Source organism: Aphelocoma coerulescens, chromosome 1A (genome assembly GCF_041296385.1).
Source record: "Aphelocoma coerulescens isolate FSJ_1873_10779 chromosome 1A, UR_Acoe_1.0, whole genome shotgun sequence".
Taxonomy (NCBI): domain Eukaryota; kingdom Metazoa; phylum Chordata; class Aves; order Passeriformes; family Corvidae; genus Aphelocoma; species Aphelocoma coerulescens.
The window spans coordinates 6,998,153-7,021,797 of NC_091014.1; the positions used below are offsets into that span (position 1 = coordinate 6,998,153).

The 23,645-nt window shown below is 44.8% G+C and overlaps 1 protein-coding gene across 2 annotated transcripts in view; it reads left to right on the forward strand.

Annotated features, from left to right (window-relative positions):
- Positions 1-2,008: 2,008 nt before the first annotated feature.
- CAMK1D (calcium/calmodulin dependent protein kinase ID) overlaps positions 2,009-23,645 on the forward strand; it is a 211,658-nt gene continuing 190,021 nt past the window's right edge. For both annotated transcript variants that reach the window (XM_069034950.1, XM_069034941.1), the window contains exon 1: positions 2,009-2,319. In XM_069034950.1, the coding sequence (XP_068891051.1) occupies positions 2,228-2,319 (92 nt within the window). In that variant the 5' untranslated portion in view covers positions 2,009-2,227. The remainder of the gene's footprint in view (positions 2,320-23,645) is intronic.

Here is a 23,645-nt window from a genome sequence, read left to right on the forward strand (position 1 = left end):
AAAAAGGGAGAAAATGTCACGGTGGTGGGGTTTGAAGAACAACTTGGATTTGGTAGTCAGGTGCATGTTTTTAGATCAGTCACATCTTTCATTTCCCAGACATGCAGTGGGGTTGTGAGGCTGCCTGGGGGACTCCTGGTGGCACTATCATGGAGTAGACTGTATGTATCATGCAATAAAGAAAATCCTGAGGGTGATGAGAAGAGGGGAGTAAGTCAGGAGCAGAAGGAAACCTCTTCCAAAGTGCATGCTGTGACAACACACAAACATCCATCGTAGGAAATCCAGAGCTGTTTGGGCTGTCCATGAGGCTGGACAGCCACCAAAGCATCAGAGGAGTGCAGTAATAAACCACCGGAGCTGGCACACACAAAGCCGAGTGGCTCTGCCCAGCAGAGGGTAGCATTGACCAAACACCCCAACCTGTACTCCAGGTTAACACTTTCACCTACCTATGAATGCCCACCTCTGCCACAGCTCCTTTGAGATGAGAGGCACAGCTTAGCCCAGACCCAGGCGAAGTCTCACAAGCTGACACCTTGTAAATTCTGCTCATAAATTATAAGGAATCTGGAAAATCAGCTTCCAAAATAGAATTTGAAGGCATCTGTTAAAAGACGCAGTACATGTTAAACAGTAAAGTGCATACAGTTACATTTGTTTAAATGTTATTTAGCTCCTTGTATTTGGATTTATTTTCAGGTCCTGATTTGATGATCAGGTTTGGAGTTGGTCAGGTTTGGGGCTGCCCCTGAGGCACCAGAATGCCTCTATTGCCAACAGCAAAGCCTGTGATTTAGTCACCTAACTTGGGAGTCCCAAAAGAATTGCACTTTTTTAGCGCCTTACATATTCTAAAACTGAAGCCCAAAGATCTTAACTATAAACATCTCAGTTAGTGTAGACTATCATTTTCTCTGATGTCTGACGAATCCTGCCTGTCACCCCGCATAAGAGCTCAGCCTATGCCCGATGTGACGACGCTAGAGGTCTCAGTGTCGCTGAGAAAAAGCTGCTTTTAGCAGTAATCTCGTCCCCGCGCGTGTGTGTCAGTGCGAGAGGCCGAAGCCGTGCCCGGCTCGGACGGCGGTGCCGGCGGGGTGGGCGCGGTGCCAGGCTGGACCCCTCGCCGGGGCTGCGCGGTGCCCATCACCGGCCCCCGGGCTGCCTGACCCCTCCTAGGGTGCCCCTTCGAGGGCTGTGCTGGCTGAGGGATGAGTTCTTGCATCCCAGGAATGTGTGTGCGTGTGCGAGACAGGTGGGCACCGCTGCCCCCGCGCATCGCAGCGCATCGCAGCGCGGCCCCGCGCACAGCCCGTCCACGCAGCACGGCCGCTTGTGGTGTGCCTTTTTAATTTTCCTTTTTATTTTTTTTTCCGGCTTTCCTTTTTTTTTTTTTTTTTTTTTTTTTTTTTTTCCCTCGCTGCTTTCCCTCCCCTCCCGTTTGACGTGCGTGGTTTTGGTGCAATGCGAATTATCTTCATTCAGTCAGGAGGGGCAGCGCCAGGCAGCAGAGCAGCGGCGGGGCTGCCTCCTCCTTCTTCCTCCTCCTCCGCTTTCTCCTCTTCCTCCTCCTCCTCCTCCTCCTCCTCCTCCCATTGCCATAACAACCGCGCACAGCCGCTGCGCCCGCGGGGCCGCTCCGCACTGCACCGCGCCCGGCAGGCTGAGCATCCCGCGGGGCTCCGCACGGGGGTGGGGGAAGAGAAACAGTGACCTCCCTCCAAAAAAAAAAAAAAAAAAAAAAAAATTCAACAAAAGAAAAGAAAAACAAACAAACCAAAAAAGAGGGACTTTTCCGAGGGGTGGGTCAGTCAGGGAGCAAAGTGACCCCAGGGCGCGGGTGCGCGCAGCTGCTGCGCGGGGCGCAGGAGGACGGAGAGACGGGGCGGCCCCGCCAGCGGCTCCGCGGGAGGGGAGGGGGGGCGCGGAGGAGGGGAGAGAAGGGGCGGGAAGTTGGGGGGGGGGGGGGGAAGAGAAAGTTGGGAGGAAATAGCCCAGGAAAAGTGACACTCGCGGAGCCCGCCGGAGCGCGGAGGAAATAAAAGCGGCGGCGGGCAGGAAGTGTGAGGAGGAGGAGGAGGAAGGGGAGAAGAAGGAGGCGGAGGAGGAGGAAAAAGAAGAAGAAACAGCAGCAGCCGCTGCCGCCGCGGCAGAAAAGAAAGCAAAAGCCGCCCGAGGGCTCGGAGCCGGCGGCGCGGCATCCGCGGGGCTGCGCGGAGCAGCCATGGCCCGGGAGAACGGGGACGGCGGCGGCTCCTGGAAGAAGCAGGCGGAGGACATCAAGAAGATCTTCGAGTTCAAGGAGACGCTGGGGACGTAGGTGGCGGGGTTTGGCTGCGGGGCCGGTGGCGGGCGCTGTCCCTGTCCCTTCCCCCGGGGATGCGCGGTCGCCCCGCGGGTGGGTGCGGGTCTCTGTGCGGGGATTTGCGCACCCGCGGGTGCTGCTCCGCGCCCTGCGCATCCATCCGAGCAAGAAGTCGGAGCGACCTGGGAACACGGAGAAAAATAGAATTGTGGGGCAGGAGCTGGGCTAGCATCACCCCTTCCCCTTCCCCCCCCCCCCCCCCCCCAAAAAAAAAAAGCGTTCAAAAGGAAAAACCCCAAGTGTTTTAAAACATTCATAGAACGAGGAGACAGGGGAAGGCTTTTTCTTGATAGTGCAACTGTAAATAAATGCGGTCTGACTTGCACGCCTCCCCTAAAGCCGATGGCTGCAGCTATTCGTGGACAGACGAGCAGAAATAATCGGAGTGGATTGGATGTGTTTTAGCTACGATGCTTAACTGTTGTCGGGCTTTATTTGTTTTATTTATAGTGGCGGGGCATAAAGATTAGTAAAACGTTAGAGTTGTTTTTTTTTAGAAGGCGGAGAAAAAAACACGCACAGATGGTGCAAGGGAGCGGGGTACAGGCTGGTGCCTTTTTGGCTGAGCAAAGAGTTTTATTTTTGTTAAAACTAATTTTCTCACACAGGATATTACAAAGGTAGGGAGCCGGGAGTGCTGAAGGAGTCAGCGCACGGGCTGCTGTGTGTGTGTATACATTGTGATGAGAGTTGGTTGTACTGGGAGTGCTCCTCGTAGCTGTGTCCCCGCTGCTTTAATTGGAACTTCAAGCATGTCTCGAAACGCAGCGTTGTTAATCCCGAGTGGTGCTTTTCCTACGCTGCGTGCCACTTCCAAAACACAGTTGAACAAGTTTTGACTAATATTTGAGTTTCTTTCTGCTTCCAAGGGAGGGCTCCCTATAAACAGAGTATTTCTGGTTCGTGGGCTCGCTGGTTTCCTATAAACAGGCTGCGAGTAGGAACCAGGCTGGTGGTTTAACATGGAGGTGGGTCAGCAGCTCCGCCGTGATGGGCTTGATAGCACAGCCCTCAGGAAAACACTGACTTTGTAAATCAAATTGAGGTCTGTCCAGGTCTCTGAAGAAGCAAAATGCAGCGTAAGAGCCAAGTGTTGTGATGTATTCTTGTCACCTTCATTGAGTTTTTGCTGTGAGAATTTCATGCTGGAAGAGATGTGCCCTGCTTGTCGCCTTAGGCATGCAGTTCCCTTCTGAGCAAAGGGGTGTTGGGGAGCAAAGTTTTAATGCTCTGAGGTTTGCTGGAGCAGCAGGACAGTTCACTGGGGTTCCCACTGTACAGCTCTCTGTCATCTCTGTGGTTGTGGCATTGAAGCCACCTGTGAGGGTTAATTTGTGCTGCTGAAGGGGTTCAGAAGAATTAATGCTGTGGCCTTGATCCGGATCCCACTGTAGTTAATGGGAGCAGGTGTAGGTCCCAAGGAAGGTAAAACTGGTCAGAGTTAATAGTTATGCATATTAGCATGGCTGTTGCAAATTAAATTCATTAAATATGGCTAATTAGTGTCTCAAACTATTAACCATTGTCTGAGCCTCACAGCTTGGTGAGTAAGTCCTTTCTGATGGGAGTGGAAGCTGTGAAGTTTCTAAACTTGACTTCTCAATCAGTCTAGAAAGTTGTAGAAAATTAACTGGATTACAAACCTGGGCCCATATAAAGAAAATAGAGCTGTTTTCTTTTTTGTACATGGCTGTATTTAATTATGAATGCATGAGCATTTAACAGCCCACTCGTGGGTTGCCTTCTGGTTGTGCATTCCTTGGCTTCCAATGGCAGGCTGATAATTAGAAGATTTGGATCTGAGTTTTGGTTCTGTCCTTGGCCACCAACCAGTGCAGCACCTGCAGTTCCTACCAGGCCTGGTGTGACTTACCAGGATGTGAAACTTCTAAAAAATTTAGGCCATTGCTGTTCAAATCATTAAAGTGCCTGTTCCATTTCCACTGAAGACAGTGAAGGGCTGTTCACTGACTCGAGCAGCAGACACACAGGGTCCAGGAGCCCAAATGATGGGAAACAGTCTCAATTATTGATAAGAAAGTATTTAAATAGGAATTAAGCTATATAAGTATAAATAGCTTTAAAGTATTTGGACCAAAATGTTTTCCTCTGGCATTTTTTAGGAGCAGGGTTAAAATCTGCTTTGATCCCTCCTGCACTGTAATGCTGAACCATGTTGGACAGCCAAAACTTGATCTCACTGTTTAATAGATTTTTCTCTAGCATGGAGTGAAAAACTTGGCATGTCACATGAAATGTACTGGATTGTAGTAGCTGTATTTTTCATTTCTCTTCCATTCCATTTCAAGATGCCAAAGTGCTAAAAGCACTTTTAACAGAAAAACAGCCCTTTTTCATGCAGCTGTTTTAACTGCCTGTGGTAAAATTGGCTAGAGAAAGAAAATCACTAAACCCCCAAATCAGGGAAGAAAGCAAAAAAGAAACTTCAAAAACATATTTTTATTTTAAGTGCATTGATTTGTGAGTGTTAAATCTATGTGTATATCCTGTTAATTATTTATTCTCAGAAAGGAGCCTTTCATCTGAATAAAAGCTCTTCAGCAGATCTTTAACATGGGAGAGCTGAAATTTGCTGGAATTATTAAAAAGATCCTAAGTCAGTTAATCATTACATCATTTGGGCTTCAAGGAACCACTGATGAGTACCCAGCTCTCCCTTCCAGAGCTGGAATTAATTATTTACATGTCCCTGTAAATCATGTCCAGCCACATTGATGCTGAAATTGAATTGGATGTCATGTCCAGATGTAAGAAAGTAGCCCTTTTCCACCCAAAGAATTGTTTTCTTTGGTGGCTGAGGCCTGTGTTGTTTGCTCTATTCTGTGCTGTTGGGCAGTCATGTTTTTCTAAAGAAGTACCAGCAATGCAGTGATTGGCTCAGATGTACCCAAACCTGTATTTACCTTGTTCTGTATCTATGCAGCTATTAAAGCATGTGCAATCTTAATTTGGGGCTGCAACCTCTCGGGTACCAGAGTGTCAACAAAAGATTTTGGTAATATCAATCAATATATTTTACAATACATGATTACTGATATGGTTTATATGTTGTTATATTACAATATATATGATGGTCCTGATCCATTCTTGGGCTATGCCAGTCCATGTGGGACAGCGGATCACACTCCATATGCACAGCTTCATTGAGTGTCCCTTCTTGGAACTGGACCTGTTCACTGCTGAGCCACTGACAGGGAAATTACAGATCCTGAAAAAGTAGCTGGGAAAAAATAAACAAAGATAAAATAAAATCATAGCAACGGGCCAGATCCTCAGCTGATGTAGTTTAGAGTCCCTTCCAAGTCAAGACAGGTGTGCTTGAGGAAAGAAGAGGATCTGACTAACTGCTCCTCTCTTTAAATTTCCACAAATTCACCTATTGTAGCGCTAATCAGTTCCCCCTGGAAGACAAATTGAGAGGGGAATTGAGGGCCTGGCTGGAGAGGGGGATTTCTGCCCCAGCCATTGGGAGATGTGAGGTTTCACAGTAGCAGGGATCTGATAAGAACATGAGTGATCACAGAAATATCACTTTCTTCCCTCCTTATTTAAAGTATATTGTATCTGAGGCATTTTAAACCTCACATTTTGACATCCAAGAAATAATAAGAAACACCATGTCATCCACTAATCAAAAAGGAAAGTTCCATCACTCTATCTGCCTAATTAGATCAACCCTACATTTCTAAGGTGTCTGTCATCAGGCCTTATTGACATCAGAGTTATGATGAAGTCCTAATATTTAGAAAGGCTCAGACTTAGTAAGTGTGAAAATACCGGTGCTGTCCTTAAAAATGATGTGGTAGATTCCTTAAAGCTTAGTAAGGATAACAGAGGGAGTTGCATGGATATAGCCATAACATAGTAAGAGCTGGGTGGGAAGACACATACACTTCAAATAAGTTTCCAGTACTTTCCTAAAATACAGTATAGAGAAAACATATGGGTGGTTCTGTTTTTCTCAGGGGCTCTTTGGTAATTTTTGGTTAATCTGTGTCACTTCCATACTCTTACGCCATTTAATGGGCTCCTGGCACTTGCCGTGGCTCTTCCACACACCAGTACGTGCTGGTTCATGCTGTGAAATTAAGTCACTGCTCGTCCTCCTCTCACATCTCTTTTCTTTCTCACACACCCACGTGCACACAAACACACACATCGTCACAAACCCTGCGTGCTGTCTGCTGTGTCTTTGTCCTCTCACATCCTTCATGGTGCCTTCCCCTACATGCAGCCTCACACTGGCACTCTATGAGCTGATCCAACCCCTGATCTTGTCTGTTTTTGGGTGGTCATACCCCTGTGGGGGCTGTGCCTCAGGCCAGCCTTGGCTCCCACTGGTGAGAAGATGCTGGTGGTAAGGACAGGTCCTGGCAGAGGCCTCTCTCAGAGGAGAGGTGCTGGGAGGTACCAGAAGGCTCAAGATCTGGTTGCCTCTGATCAAAGATCCTGCCTTTTCATCAACTGGGTGCCAAAAGCCATTGTGTTTGATTCACACAACAGATCATTCCTGTTTAGCTGTTTAACTTGAGGCATCATGCAAGTTACTCAGTTTTTCCCTTCTGATTTTGGAAGTTTTCAAGACGTAAAGAAAGATGTTGATATTTGTGTTTTCCTTGGCTCGATGCCCCCTGTGATGATTGAGGAGTTTGTCTGATTTTTGAGTTTCTGCTGACATTACCAGCAATTGCTGCCTCTCTTTTATGACACCTCAGGGAGGCAGCAGTGGCTCTGTCAGACTGTTTCATATTTCAGGGGAAAAGCTGATGAACCTCTGGAGCAAACCATGAAGGCAAGTGGATCTCATCTCCTCTGGGATGATTTTCTGGGAGCTCTGAAAGCTCTCAGGCTTCATGCAGCAGGAAGGTGCTTCTTGTCCATGTTTACAGAAGAAGATATTTCATGGTCATTTCTGACCTTAAAATCCTTAACTCTGGGAGTCTTGCTGTCAAACCCATGTGGGGCCAGGTATAATTCATGCTAAGAGGTGCTTACAGCACCTCTCTTGCATCTGTGGGAGGAGTGAAAGCTGAGGTCCAAATATTAATTTTTAACTTAAAGGTGTGAAACAACTCAGGTGTTGTAGTTTGTGTACTCTATTTAGGGAAAGAAGAAAAATACTGTTAGGACTCCTTTAAGGTGACATACTTTGCTTTAAACCAAGTAATCCTGTTTGCTGTCATGTGGTATAGGTTGCTATCCAGTGTGTTCTTGAAGGCTTAAAAATAATGAGTTGGTATCTTTTGATGTAAACTGTTGGTCTTCCTTGAACAGTTACAGAAAATAGTAGGTTTGAGGGTTCAGCTGGAATTGAAATGGAAAAGAAAGAAAAGCAAGATGTCCAGTGGATTTAAAGGCTGATGGTGAGGATTGGGAAAAAAAATTGGCAGCCATTGGTGGGAAGGGATTTTTCACAGCTCTCCAGGTCTGGTTCACAGGTGCATTTTGGAAAGTGCTTGTTTGGGACAGCAGTGTAGCCTAAAGGCCAATTTTCTTTCGTTGTCTGAAGTGAAGATTTCAAAATAGTAATCAAAAGCTTTCAGGTAAATACATAATTCTGGAGACACACAGTTGCTGTATTGTCAGCTCACATATGTGCTCATGCTTCCTTTGTTAGCCTGTTTGTCTACTAGTTTTGATGCCTTACCTCATTTTTTCCCTGCCTTGTCTCTTCTTCCGTGGATATTCTCTTTCAAGCACCTCTTGGTCCTGTCTGAGCTACCTGCTGCCAGAGGATACCTGCTCACCTGCATGCCTGTGCAGCCATGGAGGGTGTTTGACCAGCAAGGTGACAGTAAGGTATTTGGGTTGGGTTGGAATAGACAGTTGGGTTGGAATAGACAGTTTGAGTTTTTTCCTGCTATTTTTTGTTTAGAAAAATGTGATCCTTGCCTTGGCCAGCATTCAATCTCAGTCTTTGGGACTTCAGTATAACAAATACCTATTCCACAACTTCTCTTTGTGTAGGGCAAAGCTGAGAGCAAAGCATGCATAAAAATTGGTGGGTTTTGGCAGCCACAGAGATAGCGGACACCCCAAAAGCTCCCAGCAAACAAAACCCAGAGTGTGAAGAGGTGGTGGACAGAGCTGAATCCAACTCTTTGAAGCCCTACAGTAATCCTTTAACCAAAAGTCTCTTGTTCCCATCACAGCCACAACACAGTGGGTGTGAGAGCCTTCTTCGCCGCCGCTCCCGCCATCTGGAGCAGCCTGTCTGCTTCCTTCACCCTCCATCTGCTTTCACATAGGAGCTGAAATATCTCTCTATGTATGTTTTCCTTCCTTTTTGCCTCTTTTTCTCTCCACTTTGGTTACTGACCTCAATTATTTTTGTTGTCCTTCACACACAGTTCTCCTGACTACGTGCAGAATATTAGCTGGGGTTACTTAATCCTTTCAAGCATCCAAGGATACAATTAATATTGAATAAAGTCGTATTGTTTTGGTTTGCTTGACAGTAACAGGCATTTATAATAGGATTCTGAATTTGTTGCCAGTGATGGTATTCACTTAACCGGTGACTCACAGTTTATATTCATGATTACTTAATAGGACCTAATTTTCTAGTCATTTTAGATAGCAGGAAAACAAGTTGGAACTAAGCGGGCACTGTTAGTAAACAGGTAATGAGTGAAAGGAGGGATAAAAAATTCCTCGGGGCAGCAATCTGTCATTTTCATTGGAATTCAAACCACCTTGCATTTCAGTGCTTCTCTGTAAATAATAATTAACAACAATAACAATAATTTGCAAACATATGTGTGTGATTGGTCTGTTGTTGAATGACAAATAGCTGGCTTAGCAATCAGAATATTTCTCATTTCTAGCAATCATAGTGTTCCTTAAAACCTTTCTATCAAATCTTAACACCAATATGTTTTTTTGTTATCTGACTTGGCAGTTCCTATAATTTTCTTCTGAATGTTGTGCCAATCACTTTTGAAAAAGAAAGCTATAAATAACAGATTGTTAATAAACTTTTGACGGCCCTTTCAGTGATGTTTCCATGTTGAAAGCTGTATGTTGAGTTTTGTGCCAGAATTACTCACCAAACAGATTGTATAAAGTTAAATTAAAATAATACTCTTAAGCAGAATTTTTTTGGCTAAGTTAAAAAGCCTTTTTTTTTTTTTTTAAACACTGGATGTGCTAAGAAAAAGCTACTGGGAAGCTCTGTTTTGGATCTATGTGTAGAACAGCTGAGCACAGTGCTGGGGGTCCTCTGTAACAATAGCTCACTGATTTTGCTTGATCTTTTCCTGAGCAATATCATGGGTCACAGTTAAAATATCAACAGTTTTGGACAACAGGACTACATAAGATTAGTTCTTAAAATACCTTTTTGAAGAGTGAAATGAGAAGAAGCACATGAGAGAAAACATACTGAATATATTTTTTTTATTTTTTAAATTTTCATATATCCCCAATTGGAGATAAATCAAACAGTTTCAGTCTTCTTACAGTTTCCAGAAGGAACAAAAAGGAGGTGTTTGTAATGATGTAAATGAACACGAGCAGCAACAGGGTAAAGAAATGTGGCATCTCCCCCCTAGACCCTTCCTGTTGCAGCGGGGATACTGCAACACGCATATATCAAACCAGGAGTCCCGTGAAAAAGAAATAAATATATACGGACGGATTCTTGCTAGATGTTTCAGAGATGTTTATTTCCCCAGCCACATGGCCGGGGCTCTGCTGAGGGACTCCTACAGTCGGGGCCCGAGCTGCTTTGCCCGCGCAGGGGAACACAAACCAACCAATGGGGAACGAGGCTGAGCAGGGGCAGGGAAACCCCGTGCCTCCCTCAGGGCTACATGGCGGGGGGAGGAGACCCCAACATCTCACCCGTTTTATTTTAATAAAAGGAGAATTAAGACAATTGGATAAACATAACAAGAACAGTTTCAAAACAAAACAAGCCACCCTCCTGAGTCTTTAAATGTCCAAACAAATTCTGTGGAACATCTCAGGGCTGACAGAAGGGAGACAGAACTCTCTGGACATGCCTGTGGGGAAACTGAGGCAGGAGAGGGTTTAATTTCTTTCCTCCCCCTTTTCATCCCCCCATCGGCATCGGAAAGGGATTTTTGGGGAAACAATTGGCAAAGGCAGGGGTTTGTGAGGGAAACCATGGATGAAAAAACGGATTGGGAATAAACTGGGGATAGGGTAAACTTAGGAAAGGGTTCATATTGGGTATAGGGTAAAAGGGGAAATTAGGCTGTGGGTAGGGAAATTGCTGGAATGGATATTGTTTATAATTTTGTGCATAACGGCTGCCTTTGACGGGAATACCTCCAGGCCCAGTAACATTCGCTGCTTGTAAACCCTTCTTTCCTTGCACTATATCAAATTGAACAACTTCCCCATCTCCTACACTTTGCAGGTAATTTTTAGGGTTATTCCTTTTAATGGCAGTTCTATGGATGAATAAATCTTCCCCTGTATCATCTCGTGTTATAAATCCATAGTTGTTTTTCACATTGTACCATTTCACAGTTCCTGTGACTTTCGTTGCTAGAACGTCTCCTATCACGTGCTTGCGTGTCTGTCGTGGCTGCTGGTCCCGCGTGGCCGCCGCCTCGCCGGCTCCGACGTCTCGGTCAGGCCCCCGCGCCGCGGCCGCTCTGCGCTCTCTGCACGGCCCCGCTCCAGCGCGTGTCTGGGCTCTGCACGGCTCCGCTCCGCAAACTCCACGCTGCTTTGAGAGCGGCCCCGTTCCGGCTCGGCGCTGCACTGCACAGCTTCTCGTGTCGCTGTGGAAACCGCCGCTTCTCCCTGCATAGGGCTCTCTGAGCCGTATGCACAGAGCGGGCTTCCACGCTGACCTCCGCTTCCTGGCTGCTCGTGGCCCACGGCACCCATGGCGCCTGCGGCGTCGCTCCCTCACTCGCGGCTGCGTGGCCGGGGACCCCGAGACAGGGATGGGGTCCGCAGTAAGGCGCGCGCTCCCGAGGGGGCCGGGCGCATCCAGCGCAGGCACCTCCGCTGGCACAGCTGCAGTCATACACTCCTGGGGTGGCCGCCACGCGGTCTCGGCCACGGGAGAGGTATGATCTTCTGCTTTAGGGGTAATGGGATCATACAGATGCTCCTGAAGAGCGTCACTGATTATAAAGGATCCACGGAGAGCTTCTATCGCTAGTCCATCCCTTAGCTTATCACAGATCTCGTTCCAGAAACACTCCTGAGAATATCCAGGAGGTTTGATATCAAAAAGTAAGTCTCGAGAAATATAGGGGAACTCTTTGAAAAGCCAGATAAAAAAGTGTTCAAGATCTCCCGGTTCCAATACTTTTTTGTTTTGTTGTTCAAGGATCCCTTTTACTTCTAGATACATTTTTTTCTGTGGCTCAGAGAGCCCCATTTCCCACGATTCTTCCATAGTCCAGATATGCAATAGCAAAACAAAACCAAGAAGAGGAATCCAAAGTTTCCAGGGTTTACTCACACAAATCAGTCACGGGGATCGTTCTGCTCGCAATCTTCCACCATATGTTGCAGCTGGGATACTGCAACACGCATATATCAAACCAGGAGTCCCGTGAAAAAGAAATAAATATATACGGACGGATTCTTGCTAGATGTTTCAGAGATGTTTATTTCCCCAGCCGCATGGCCGGGCTCTGCTGAGGGACTCCTACAGTCACAGCACCCGAGCTGCTTTGCCCGCGCAGGGGAACACAAACCAACCAATGGGGAACGAGGCTGAGCAGGGGCAGGGAAACCCCGTGCCTCCCTCAGGGCTACATGGCAGGGGAGGGACCCCAACACCTTCCCTTTGCACTTTTTTTCTGCAGGATTCTTCTTGTTTTCCTGCTCTTAATGCTCCCCCTCATTTAGGTTGAGGATTTGAAACTATGTTCTTTCAAGCCTGAGCACCCAAAAGTTGGGAATTACATCTTATGCAAAGTTGCCAGAGTACAGTAGACCTAGAAGTTTGATCCGTGGCTGACGGGAGTGGAGTGAGGTCAAGGATGTATGGAATTCCTGAGGTCTGGGAGCCTTTAACCTCTGTTTGTTTTGATGAGGGCTGGTGTGGCAGTTTGGAGAGCAAGGAAAGCAATATATCCTGCTTGTCTGTGGTGGGGTGTGAAGGTTTGCAGGTTTTCCTGGGAGCTCCAAAGGGAAGGTTCTAGGATATCACAGGTATCTCCCTGAAGACAGAACCCCCCAGGGCTGTGGAGTTGTTCTGTGACATTGCTGTGTTTTAGCTGAGCAGGGTGTTTAAAACCTGCCTGACACCCCATGGCACTTGGGAAATGTGGCTGTCCCTCTCCAGCTGCATCACTGGTCACAGAAATGGATGTGCTTCTGTTGTAGTACCAAATAAACCATCACAGCCACTCCTGCTTAAATGTAGAGATTTGCAAAGGCTGAGAGACCTGTGCATATGTGAGGGTTGGAGACTGGCAAGTGAAATAGGAAGGGTCTAAAATACTTGGGGTTTTTTACTGTGCCCTTTACTGGCCTCAGATGAGATCAGGCACTGTTGAGCAAGGATGGCTGCAAACACCAGAGTGAAAGACTGTTCGTACCCAGGAGAACTTACAATCTAAATAAACAAGACAAAAATGCTAACACTATTTTGTTAAAGACAAGCAAGTGTGTCCCTTGTAAACCCAGAGCTGAGCCTGAATCTTAACTCCAGCCTTATGCAGAGGACTGTCCTACTTCTTTTAGTCATGGGCACTGTGTCAGCACCAATGTCCTCAAAATGTATTTATTTGTATGCGATTCACCCAGGGTCATCATGTATCATTCCTTTTTACTAGTTAGGGTTTGAAGATGCAAAGCACTGTCTGTGTGCTGTTGGTAACAGCGTGGGTGCTTTATTGCTGTGTTGTTTCAGCTGCTCAGAGGAATCCAGGTCTGCCCAGAGCTATAAAGAGCTGGAGCAGTCCAGGCAGTTCTTGGGGCGATGTAGGATCGCTCCCAGCAGGATCCCATCCTCCCATCCTAGCTTAAATAATTCAAAGGACCAGGCTTCAACCAGGCATGTTTTCCATACAAACTCACCAGCTGTGACCCTACTGCCTCACTGTGATGGGCAAGTGCAGAAATAATGGAAACTATTGGACAAAAAGCTGCAAAACCCCCCAAATCACACAGAAAATCCAAACAACACAAAAGAAAGCTGAAGGGAGAGGAGAGCACTTAGAGGATTTGCAGCCATACGGAAAACGCCTCTGGGGAAGGCACAGGTTGCTAATCAAATTCAGCCATAGTTGAGAGAGATTGCTGGAGCATCCCTGAAAAATCCTTCACTGTTATTTTGAGTTGGCTTGGAGATTTCCTCCCACTGCTCAGTCCTGTGTTCTCCTACCTCTCAGTGTAAGTAACTCGGCACAATGTGCCCAGCCATGAAACCTGTGGTGTTTTGGAAATTTCAGGCATATTCAAGTGCTTGGTGTGTGCTTTCAATGGTACAAGACACGGTGAGCACATTAAAATTGATTTGTGCTCCCTACCCTGTTTCCTTGAATAACACCTGAACAAATTCAAAGGCTTTGTCTTTTACTTTGGGACATTTTGTAGCTGCAGCCTGAGATACCTTAAGGACGATCAAAAGCTCCAGGATCAGCATCAGCCTCACACTTCTGCTTTAATGGGATTTCTTGCCGCAGGGGTGTAATTAATTTGTTCAACTTATTTTGAGGGGAAAATCTGACACTGTTAAGCTTTTCCATGGGCTGATGATGAGCATCACAAAAACACCACCTCCTTCTCTGGGTGAAAGCCATGGTGTTTTGAGACACCTTCTCTAGCATAATTACATAGCAACCTGAATATTGCAAAGCAAACAAGCTCTCCCTCCCAAAATAAAACACTCTCAAATGTAAAAAAAACCACCATGAAGGAGCACAAGCCCTTCTTGTCTCTTCTAGGGAGAGAAGAGTGGGGCAAACAATACGCAGCTTGTTAGCCACGTTGCTCGAAGCACCATGAGAAGATGCTTAGATAAAAACATTAATGGAGCAGAAAAACAGTGTGACTCCTTTTGGCCTAATGACCCAGGCACTGGAGCCCAAGAGGAATAATTCAGAAGGAAGGGAAATGTCTCCTGTCACAGGTTTGACTTATGCCTTTTAGGAAGAAGGAGGCTATATATTTAGATGTCAGGGGAGAATGTACCAAGAAATGAGTTTAAAAAATGGTTCTCAAAAACACATAGGCACAGGGCATAGAGGTACTGCAGGCTGCAAGGAGACTTCTGCTCTTGGGCATATTAAGGTGTATCTGGAGTAATTTTACTGGCTAATTTTCCTGTCCATAGCCATGCAATTTATGTCATAGACATAAATTTTATGCTCTTAAGAGAGAGACCCTGAAAAAAAAAAGTCTTGCTGAGCTTTGTAGGCAAGTCCTTTGAGTGTGTGTCTCTGATGAATCTTGTATATTTAATGGAAAGCAGTGAAAGTGATTCAGGGATTCCTGAGTGACAGCTGAGATGATTTCTGTCCAGAAAGCAAATGTGTGCCCTTTTTCTACTGTTGGAAGGGAACATAACAGGCACTAAAGCTGAGAACATGCTCCTTCTTCAGGTGAGAGCTGCACTGGGGGAAAGATAAAAGGAGAGATCTGGCGCAGAGTGATGGGATTCAGCTGCCACTTAACTGACTCTAGAGACTACTGAGGCCCCCTCCTTGTTCATGAGCTGCAAAAATTCATAGACATGGGTCTTTTGGACAGGACAGCTTGTATTGAACCAGTGCACTTTCATCGTTTTCAGTCAATGACCACTAAAATGACTGGCAGCTTCAGTGCCAGTGTTTGCCCTGGACGTTGTGTGGTGTTGTGACATCTTTGTTGTGCATTGCCACGTGGTTGTGAGGAAGGTGGAGGAGCCCTCTATATACATATAAGTAGATACAGTGTCTGTATATGTATGTGTGTGTATATATATATATTTAATATATAGAAATGGGTATGTGGGTATATATATGTATATAATGTATATAAATGTATGTATACCCACACATTAAAATACTGTTAATATAGTGATATATAGAGATATACAGGGAGAAATAGCACTGGTTTTTTTTGCCAAACAGCATCTTGTTTGGCTTCAGTAATGAGTGTATAGACAATGACTGGTGCCATTTGGTAAAAGCTGTTTTAAGAGCATTGTGAATGTTGTTAATTTATTCTGTAGTTTGAATTTCTCTTCGTATTTGGGTTATATTTAGGGGAAGGCAGAAATTGTGTGGTGCCCCTGTGCTCAATTAGCTAATGGAGGTGAACCCAGACAACTAAGAATTTAAGAGCACAATGGTGCTTCCCTCTCCTCCTGTCCTCCATCTCCATGTTACCTCTGCTACACCAAATCCCTGCTTTCCATCTCTTGCCTAAATCCTGCAAAAAGCCTGTGATAGGGTGCCGTGCCAGAGTCACATCATGCAGGTGTTCACAGCTGGCAGGCACAGCTGGAAGACAGCAAAGCATCTTCCTTGGGTCAGTTAAGGGCTTTATTTGTTTGGATAAAGCACCCTTCACACGGGGGAAATGAAGGTGGTGCACAGCAGATGGAGCATGTTTGAGCTTTTTGGGTGCAAAGTCTTTGGACCTGCAGCAAGTGGAGGGTGAATTAACTAACATTGTGCTTGGTGTTTGGAGGCCTGTCTCAGGTAGCCTGTGAGGGATTCCTCTCCGTAAATGGGGTGGTTGAAGTATCTTCACTGTCCACATTTAACTCCAGTGTGCAACTGCTTGGTGGCTGCTGCTGCTGCACAGTCATGGCTTGCAAACTTGTGCTGATTAAAACCCCACTGTGCCAATGTTGTTGTGGCAGTGAGTTCATTACTTTCTGCAATCAAATCCATTTTCTGCTGTTATTTAAGCAACACTCCTATGGACGTAGCAGTGGCTTAGATATTTTCATACTTTGACACCAAGGCAAAATATGGAAGGTGGGGGAGATTGGTTGTAAAAATATTTTAAAAACACCAGTTTGGGCTTTGGAGGGTGCCTGTAAAACGTGTACTTAGAAGTCTTCTTGTGTGTTGGCACTATGGTCAGAGTAGATCCTCCTGAAGTCAGAGGGTAGCACACAAAAGCACAACAGGTTCTCTCTTATTTTCTCTTAAATAATTTGTAGCATCTTAAAGTTGCCGTAAAATTCTGCCTTTGATTTCCACAGCTTGGAGGTTTTCCTGTGGGAGTCAAGAGAGCCCCCTATTACTCAGCATTAGGCTGGAATAGAAGCATTTTATGCTCCTTACGCTCAGGTTTCAAACATCATTATAAAGTTACAAGGCTGTGAAGGAACAGGTTGCAACTCCACAACAGAAGAGGACAGGGCTGAACACATCCCACAGGACAGTTCCCATCTTCTGCCAGCTCAGTTGTTTGCAGGGATGTGCTGCGAATTCATTTAATGAAACGATACAGGTTAAAAATAGCTCTCCAAAAAGGAGGTGGGGGAAGGGGGGAAGTACAGAGTACAAGAAGTTTTATTTCTTTTCATTCCACAGATGCTATAAAGCAGCAGAGAAGTCAGTTGCAGTTTTTCCCCCTTCTATGTGGCTTTGTTAAAAAATTATCAGCCACTACCCTGAAATGATTTGCAAGAGCCACTTTGCCAGGAACAATTTCTGTCTGAGAACAATAAAAAATTAGTAGAGGCCAGGTTGAGTTCGTGTGTCAGTGGTTTCTGAATTCAACTTAAGAGCTGTAAATGGAACCAATCATCATTTCTTAATGAGATATATGAGAACAAAGAATCACAATGCTTGAATAATCTGTCACATCTCTATCAGTGCAGCTTAAGCAATTATTCAGTTTGTTCAGTGGTTTGGCAGGTAACATGACAAAAATCAATTTACGAAGCAGATTAAATGTAAATATGCAGCGTTTCCTCCTGCCACGCAGGAATGCCATTCCTAAAGCTTTAGGTTTTTTATCCTTACAAACCCTACCCAGTCATCTGTTTTCAGTGGTACTGCTTGGATGAAGTGCTGCATGGCCCACAGTGACATTATTCACCAGATCATTTGTCTTTAATCCATCTCTGGTCTAATGAGACTGTCGTCTGGGCCTTAGTGAAAATGAATGATGCATTGCCCTGATGTACAGTGTGTTTTTCACTGCTAAGGCTGTATTTTTCCAGGGTCCTTAAGGAAACCCATCCCTCAGCCCTTACTAACACTTAATGTAAATATTTCTGAAAATTTTATTCATTTGGCAGCTAATGTAGGAGAAACTTGGTATGAGTTCCCTAGGAGCTAAGTAACAACCATTGTACATGGAGTTGATACCATCACCTATTTTAATACCAGAGCTTTCTGGTATTTTTTTTTCATTGTGTTGGAGCTGACTGTGACTGGGATGGTCCCATCCCTGTTTGTAGTGGTGGAAATCTGCAGTAAACACTGATAACAACTGTCACAGTGGACACTAAGTGCCATCTTCAGCAGCAGGTGTTCACTCCTCTACCCTTCCTTTACTTCCTCAATACTTGGAATGAAGCTGTGGCACAGAAAAGATCATTTTTTCCCCCCCGATGAAATGTTTTCACCTCTTGTCTTCTCCATGGGGAACTCATAGGTTTTTGTTCCCTGCACAAATAACTCCTGAACTCCCTCAGTCAGCTTGTGTTTATATAGTCTACAAGATGCCATTGACATACTTGTCTGTGTATCTCATCGTGCTTCTTGTATTGTCACTGGGTTCTCAGCAGAGATACCATAACAACTTTTAGGGAATTGTGAGAACTTTTCTTTTTATTTCAGTCAAGGTGACAGGGTTCCAAGAAGCCTTTTAAATATACCAGAGGATTGTGCTATGGAAGATAATAGTATTTCTTACCTCATCATTGCCATGTGACTCCTATAATTTTTGAGCAAATCACGTCCTTACAAAATCTGTGATACTGAAAACTCATATGCTTATATTTTTGCTACATTTTTGCATGACATATGGACTTCCAGTATCTGGTTATTCAGTTTCTGCTCAACATCTTGTATTTTGTGGTGACTGTTGAAGAATCTGAATATGTCTGATATTTCCTTATCTATTATTGGTGTTGCTGTAGTGTTTAGATTGTGGTTTGTTGGCTAACTGTCAAATACTCATGGCTTCATTAAGAAACAGATGCACAGGTCTACACTTTGTTTTTGTAGCTGCACTTTTGACATATTGTAAATGTCCTGAATTGGTTTTGTTCAGGATAATACCATCTGCTGGCATCTGTTTCTGCTGTGGCTCTTGCTGAACACTTGTGTGCGTCATGGTGTATAAGGACAAATTCCAGGGTGTCAGCAAGATATTATGTCAATTTTTTTTTTTTTTCTGAAATAAATGAGAGCAGAGTTTGAACATTGGACAATGTAATACCTACATAATTTAATATCTAGATTAATACAGTTTATCACACAAAGCATGTTTCAGGCAAAAATCAGACCCTCTGTCTGTGTTGGGCTCTCTTAATGTATTGTTGGTGTGTCTGCAAATATACCAGAACTTGCAGACTGGGAGAATAGGAGTCTTTGGCTTTATATTTGTCTCCCCATTGATCATGGAGGGGTGTGGAGCTTCTAGATCTTCCTGAAGTCTATACACAAAACTCTTGTCTAATAAATGTCAAAATAAGTAATGTTAAAAATGTCACTTACTCTATCTGTAAGGCTGATGGTTTCTTGTGTTCTGCACAAAGCACAAGCCTTTAACATAGCTAGGTGTGCTCTGATATGAAGATTTTGGTGGCTATAGCAATTCTGGACGTGCACTAGATGAAGATTCTGCCAAGGATGCAACTAGGAAAATATGTGCTGTCTCCTGAGAGTCCAGAACAAAATTCTCATTTTTGAGCAGCCCACTGTTCTGTTGGATTTAGCTCTCCATATTCCACTCTGTCCTTCTTAGTAAGTAGAATCAGTATTTATGGTGGATTTTATTGCAGTTGCCATGTCTGTGTCTGAACTGTGAAATGCAATAGAAATTCCATTTTCTGGAACTCCCTGTCTCTGCTCATGACAAGTGCAGGCAAGCATCAAAAATTATATAGGTCAGGATTTATCTGTAGTGGCCTAACTGCTCCCAATAAAAGTAGTGAGAGTTGGCCTTTGATGTCAATGAGACAGTATTTATCCAATTTTGAGATGCTTTTGACCCCTTTACCTGTCCACACTACACACGTGCAGTGGTGACAAGGAGAAGCAGGGTAATGCTAAATGAGAGTTCTCCAAATACCGCTGAAGACGGGGAGAGGGGTGTCCTCAAGTGTTTCAATAGAAGTGGGTCACCAGTCTGAAATACCTGTGTACCAGCAGGGCTGGATTGTCCTTGAGCTGGAGCAGTCTTTGTGGTCCTTCATATAGGCAGGATTCAGGTGAAAACTTAATTACAGAGACCCTTCATGGCTGTGCATGTGTATTACAGCTCACACAAAAGTAATGGCAGAAGCACAGGTTCTCCTTTGACTTTGCCAGTCACTGTCTTTGACCCAGTGTCCCTGCTGTTGCTGTTCTTCCACTGTTGATGTCTGCAGGACTGGTGCTCCCATGCTGGTACCTGCTCAGGAGTCAGACTTTGTAAAGTCATGAGCTTTGGAGATGATGTGGGCTAATGGTGGAGAGATGTATTGGGTTGAAGACCACTAGGTAAGAATTTGGAAGACTTGGGTTTTGTTTGACTGTGGCACTGGCCTCGTTCTGTGACCTTGGAGAAGCTGCAGCACCTCACTGGCCTGGTTTCCCCATCTGTCAAACAGTTCTCGACCTACTTTGTACCTCACTTTGAGATCTAACTCATTAAAGCTTGCTATGTGAGATGTTCAGAATGCACTGTGCAAGGTGTTGTTTTTGTCATGGTGATGTGGTAAGAATCTCCCCTCTTTTATCCAAGTATGTTGGGAACTCAGCTGCAATGCTCGTATTTTGCAGATGGTGCTTTGTGCAGAACACAAAGCCAGAATCTGATCCCTTTCCTAAAAATACCACTCCAAAAAGAGGTGGACAGCCCCATCTCAAAAACAATAGAAATGGGACAAGAGAGTAAACCCAAGTGAAATGCATTTTGTTTTCTGAAACTGTTCCTGTCTTTCATTGTGCTGGGAACCCCAGCAGGGCAGAAAGACCTTCCAGAAATGCCTCTGAGTACTCAGCACCAGCCAGTGATGGGTTTTGCAGTGTAGGTCCATCAGTGGATGGACATTAGGGAGACAACTGTAGGAAACAGTAAAGCTGTGAGGCTGTTTTCCTCTCCTGTGCAGTCCCTGTTATAAGTGGGAGTCAGGAAATTGCAGCCCTTTTAGCATCATGCTGCCAACAGAGTGGGATTTACAGAGCAGGATAGGGATTTGTGCTGCCCTGAAGAGCCCTCCAATGATAAGACAATGTGGTTTTGCCTTGAAGACACATCTGTAGCATTAGTCGTGTGTTATCTGTTAATTATATTTTTTTATGTCTCACAATGCTTGTGCCTCTTGCAAATCTGTTCAGTAACTAAAGCCAGCACAGTGAGTGGCTACAGTGCCCCTGAAGTGACAAAGCTTTTTGAAACACCTTCAAAAAACAATGAAAGCAGTTGGAGAAATGTCTTCATTTCCATGTCTTCTTGGGGGAAAAATTTGTACCTGTGAGATGCAAGAGGGATAGAGTTGTGTTTCCAGTCACTGCGGCAGTACTGTTTTAAAAAGCCCTTTTGTAGGCACAGTGCATTCAGGTTTTTTCTCTGATTCTGGAAAAAAGTAAAGTTCATGCATAAATTGGCAAGCAGGCTTTCATTTAAGCTGTGTGATTTAGATCTGCCAGTGAAGGCTGCTGCTGGAGAGCATTTGGCATTCATCAGAAAAATCTCCAAGTCTAAACAGTTTTATTATGCAAAGTTATATAGTTGGAAGGTAAAACACGCTGTCTTTTTCCACTTTGATGAACCGGCCTATCTGATGGATGTCCCATCAAATGTCTCATAAACTTGCAGGGAAAATGAATAGCTGTAGGTCTCACTGTTCAACCTATGGCTGCTGGGAGCCCTAAGGAGAAAGGATGCTTAGCTGGGCTGTGGGTAGGAGAGCAGCTGTACCCGAGAAACTGTGTGGGTTCTCAAACAGCGTGTTAGAAAAACATTGGCATCTTCATGAATTAGGATCCCAATACCTGGATATTTCCATTCAGATTTTATTAGTGCAGCTTTGTACTTCTTACAAGACACTTCTGCTAACAAAGCTTGCAGTGACTGCACTTTACATGTGTAGAGATTTTCCTGGAGTGATTTTTCCTTAGTGACTTAGGGAAATTCATGGTTCACGGAAACATTTATTAAAGCTTCACCCTGTTTAGCATGTGATTACTTTGCTCATTCCTCGTGCCATGTGTTCACTCTAAAATCTCATTAGAGGTGTGAAGTCAAAGGGATTTCAGCAGGAGCCAAAATATTAAGCCCTTAATGTCTTTTTCACTAGGTAGGGACTGCTGAAAGGTGACCGAGAAGGGTTCTTCTGAATGATTTTCTCTGTATTTCTGCACATTTCTACAGAATGCAAAGAACCAGGTTTGCTATTCCCACCCAGAGCTCATTGCAGCAGCCAAAAAAATACCTTGGTTTTGGGAGGGAGACCTCTATCCACTGCAGCTGAGTAGGGTGGGAGTGTGGGTCAGACCTCAGCCCTGCTGGGACACTGATTCCAATGGGAATCACCACCTGGATGGGACAGCCCGATCTGTGCAGAAGCAGCTCCCGGTCTTGGTGTCCTGCACCCACCCAGCACCACCACAACCAGCACCAGTTAGAGCCCTGCTAAGCCACTTTGTAAAACATTCCCGCAGGAGTATCTTGGCAGGGTGAGAGGGAAAAAGCTATTTAGCTCAGCACACTGTTGGTGCACCATAAATATTTCTCTCCATTCCATAAAAACTGCAATAAGGGAGTACCAGCCTTCATGAAATGCCCTTTAAAATGCAGTAAGAAAACTCAATATAGTAATAGGTTCCTATTTATTCAAGAAAACATTTAAAATAAGCTCTGAGTGCTCAGAAAAGTACCTTTCTCCATCACAGGCGAAGGAATTGTGTTGTTTTTTATTTTGGATAGCTTTAGGTTTTCTGGGAAGAGGACTGCAGCACAAAGAATAACCCAAGACAATAATTTGGGCCTTGAACAAAACCAATTTCTTGCATATAATTTGGGTTTGTTCTCCTCTGAGGCTGTGCCTTACGTGGACAGTATCAAACTTGGTGGTCTTTCAAAGTCTTGAGGGAATAAAAGAAAGGACTCATTATCCCTTCACCTTGTGCAGTGCAGGATCTGCAGAGATTGTGGGGACTGCTGTTTCCCAGGAATTACGGGTTCCTTTAGAGGCAGTAAGGAGGCTGGGTGGGATTCACTGCCCCTACAGGGGATTGGGTGCAGTTGCCTAAATTTAGGAATTCCTTGTCATTTGCCGTGGCAGTCTAGCTTGTGCAGAATTGGGTGCCAGGGATGGGTTGGGTAGAGCAGCTTCTTCTTTCTTGGTTGGATCCAGTACTTTTACTGCATGTAAGATCTTCCATTGAAAAATGTTATCAAAAGTCAAAATTATTTTGCTTGGGTCTAATTTTATTCTCTCCACTTGTGGCTTCATTTGCCAGACTTTAAATTATCTTTGGAAACTGAAGACAGCCTTCGTCAGCCTTCTGAGGTGGCAGTGGCACTGTTTTCTCTTCCTGCTTTTGGCACAAATAAGACATTCTTTTAATATTGGTTGTTTACAAATGAGCTCTGGCAAAAAGATAGTAAAACACATCCCCACTTGTACCACTTGGGCTTCGTTTTGAGAATTTCATACGGGGTTTGTAACCTGGGACACATGTGATCCACTGGTTCTGCAAAAGCAGCATCCACATTAATTAAACATTAACTACCTTTGCTTGAAAAGAGCTGTCAGCATTACTCTTTGCACTCGTGAGATTTTGTTTTGTATGGATACTGGTTATAAGCTTTTAAAGCATTTACCCACTCTTTATCTCAGCTGGTATTTACACTGAAAGGTGATTTGAATCCTGCAATTTCACGTCAGTGCGGCCACTCTGCTTGGAATTACTTCTAGGTCGTTACGCAAAAACCAGGAATTTTTTATGCTTCTGTGTAAGTGGGTGATGGAAGAGCCTGTTTTCTGCCTTCAGATGGTAAAATCAGCAAGATCAGAGACTCAGCTGGCCTTGCACGACTTTGGATGGGTGGTTCTTTAGGGGAATGTGGGTTGTTGGCAGCAGTGTAGGTGGGTGGGAAATGGAAACTCCAGCTCCATAGCTGGGCATGCCTCAGCCCCGTTTTTTCT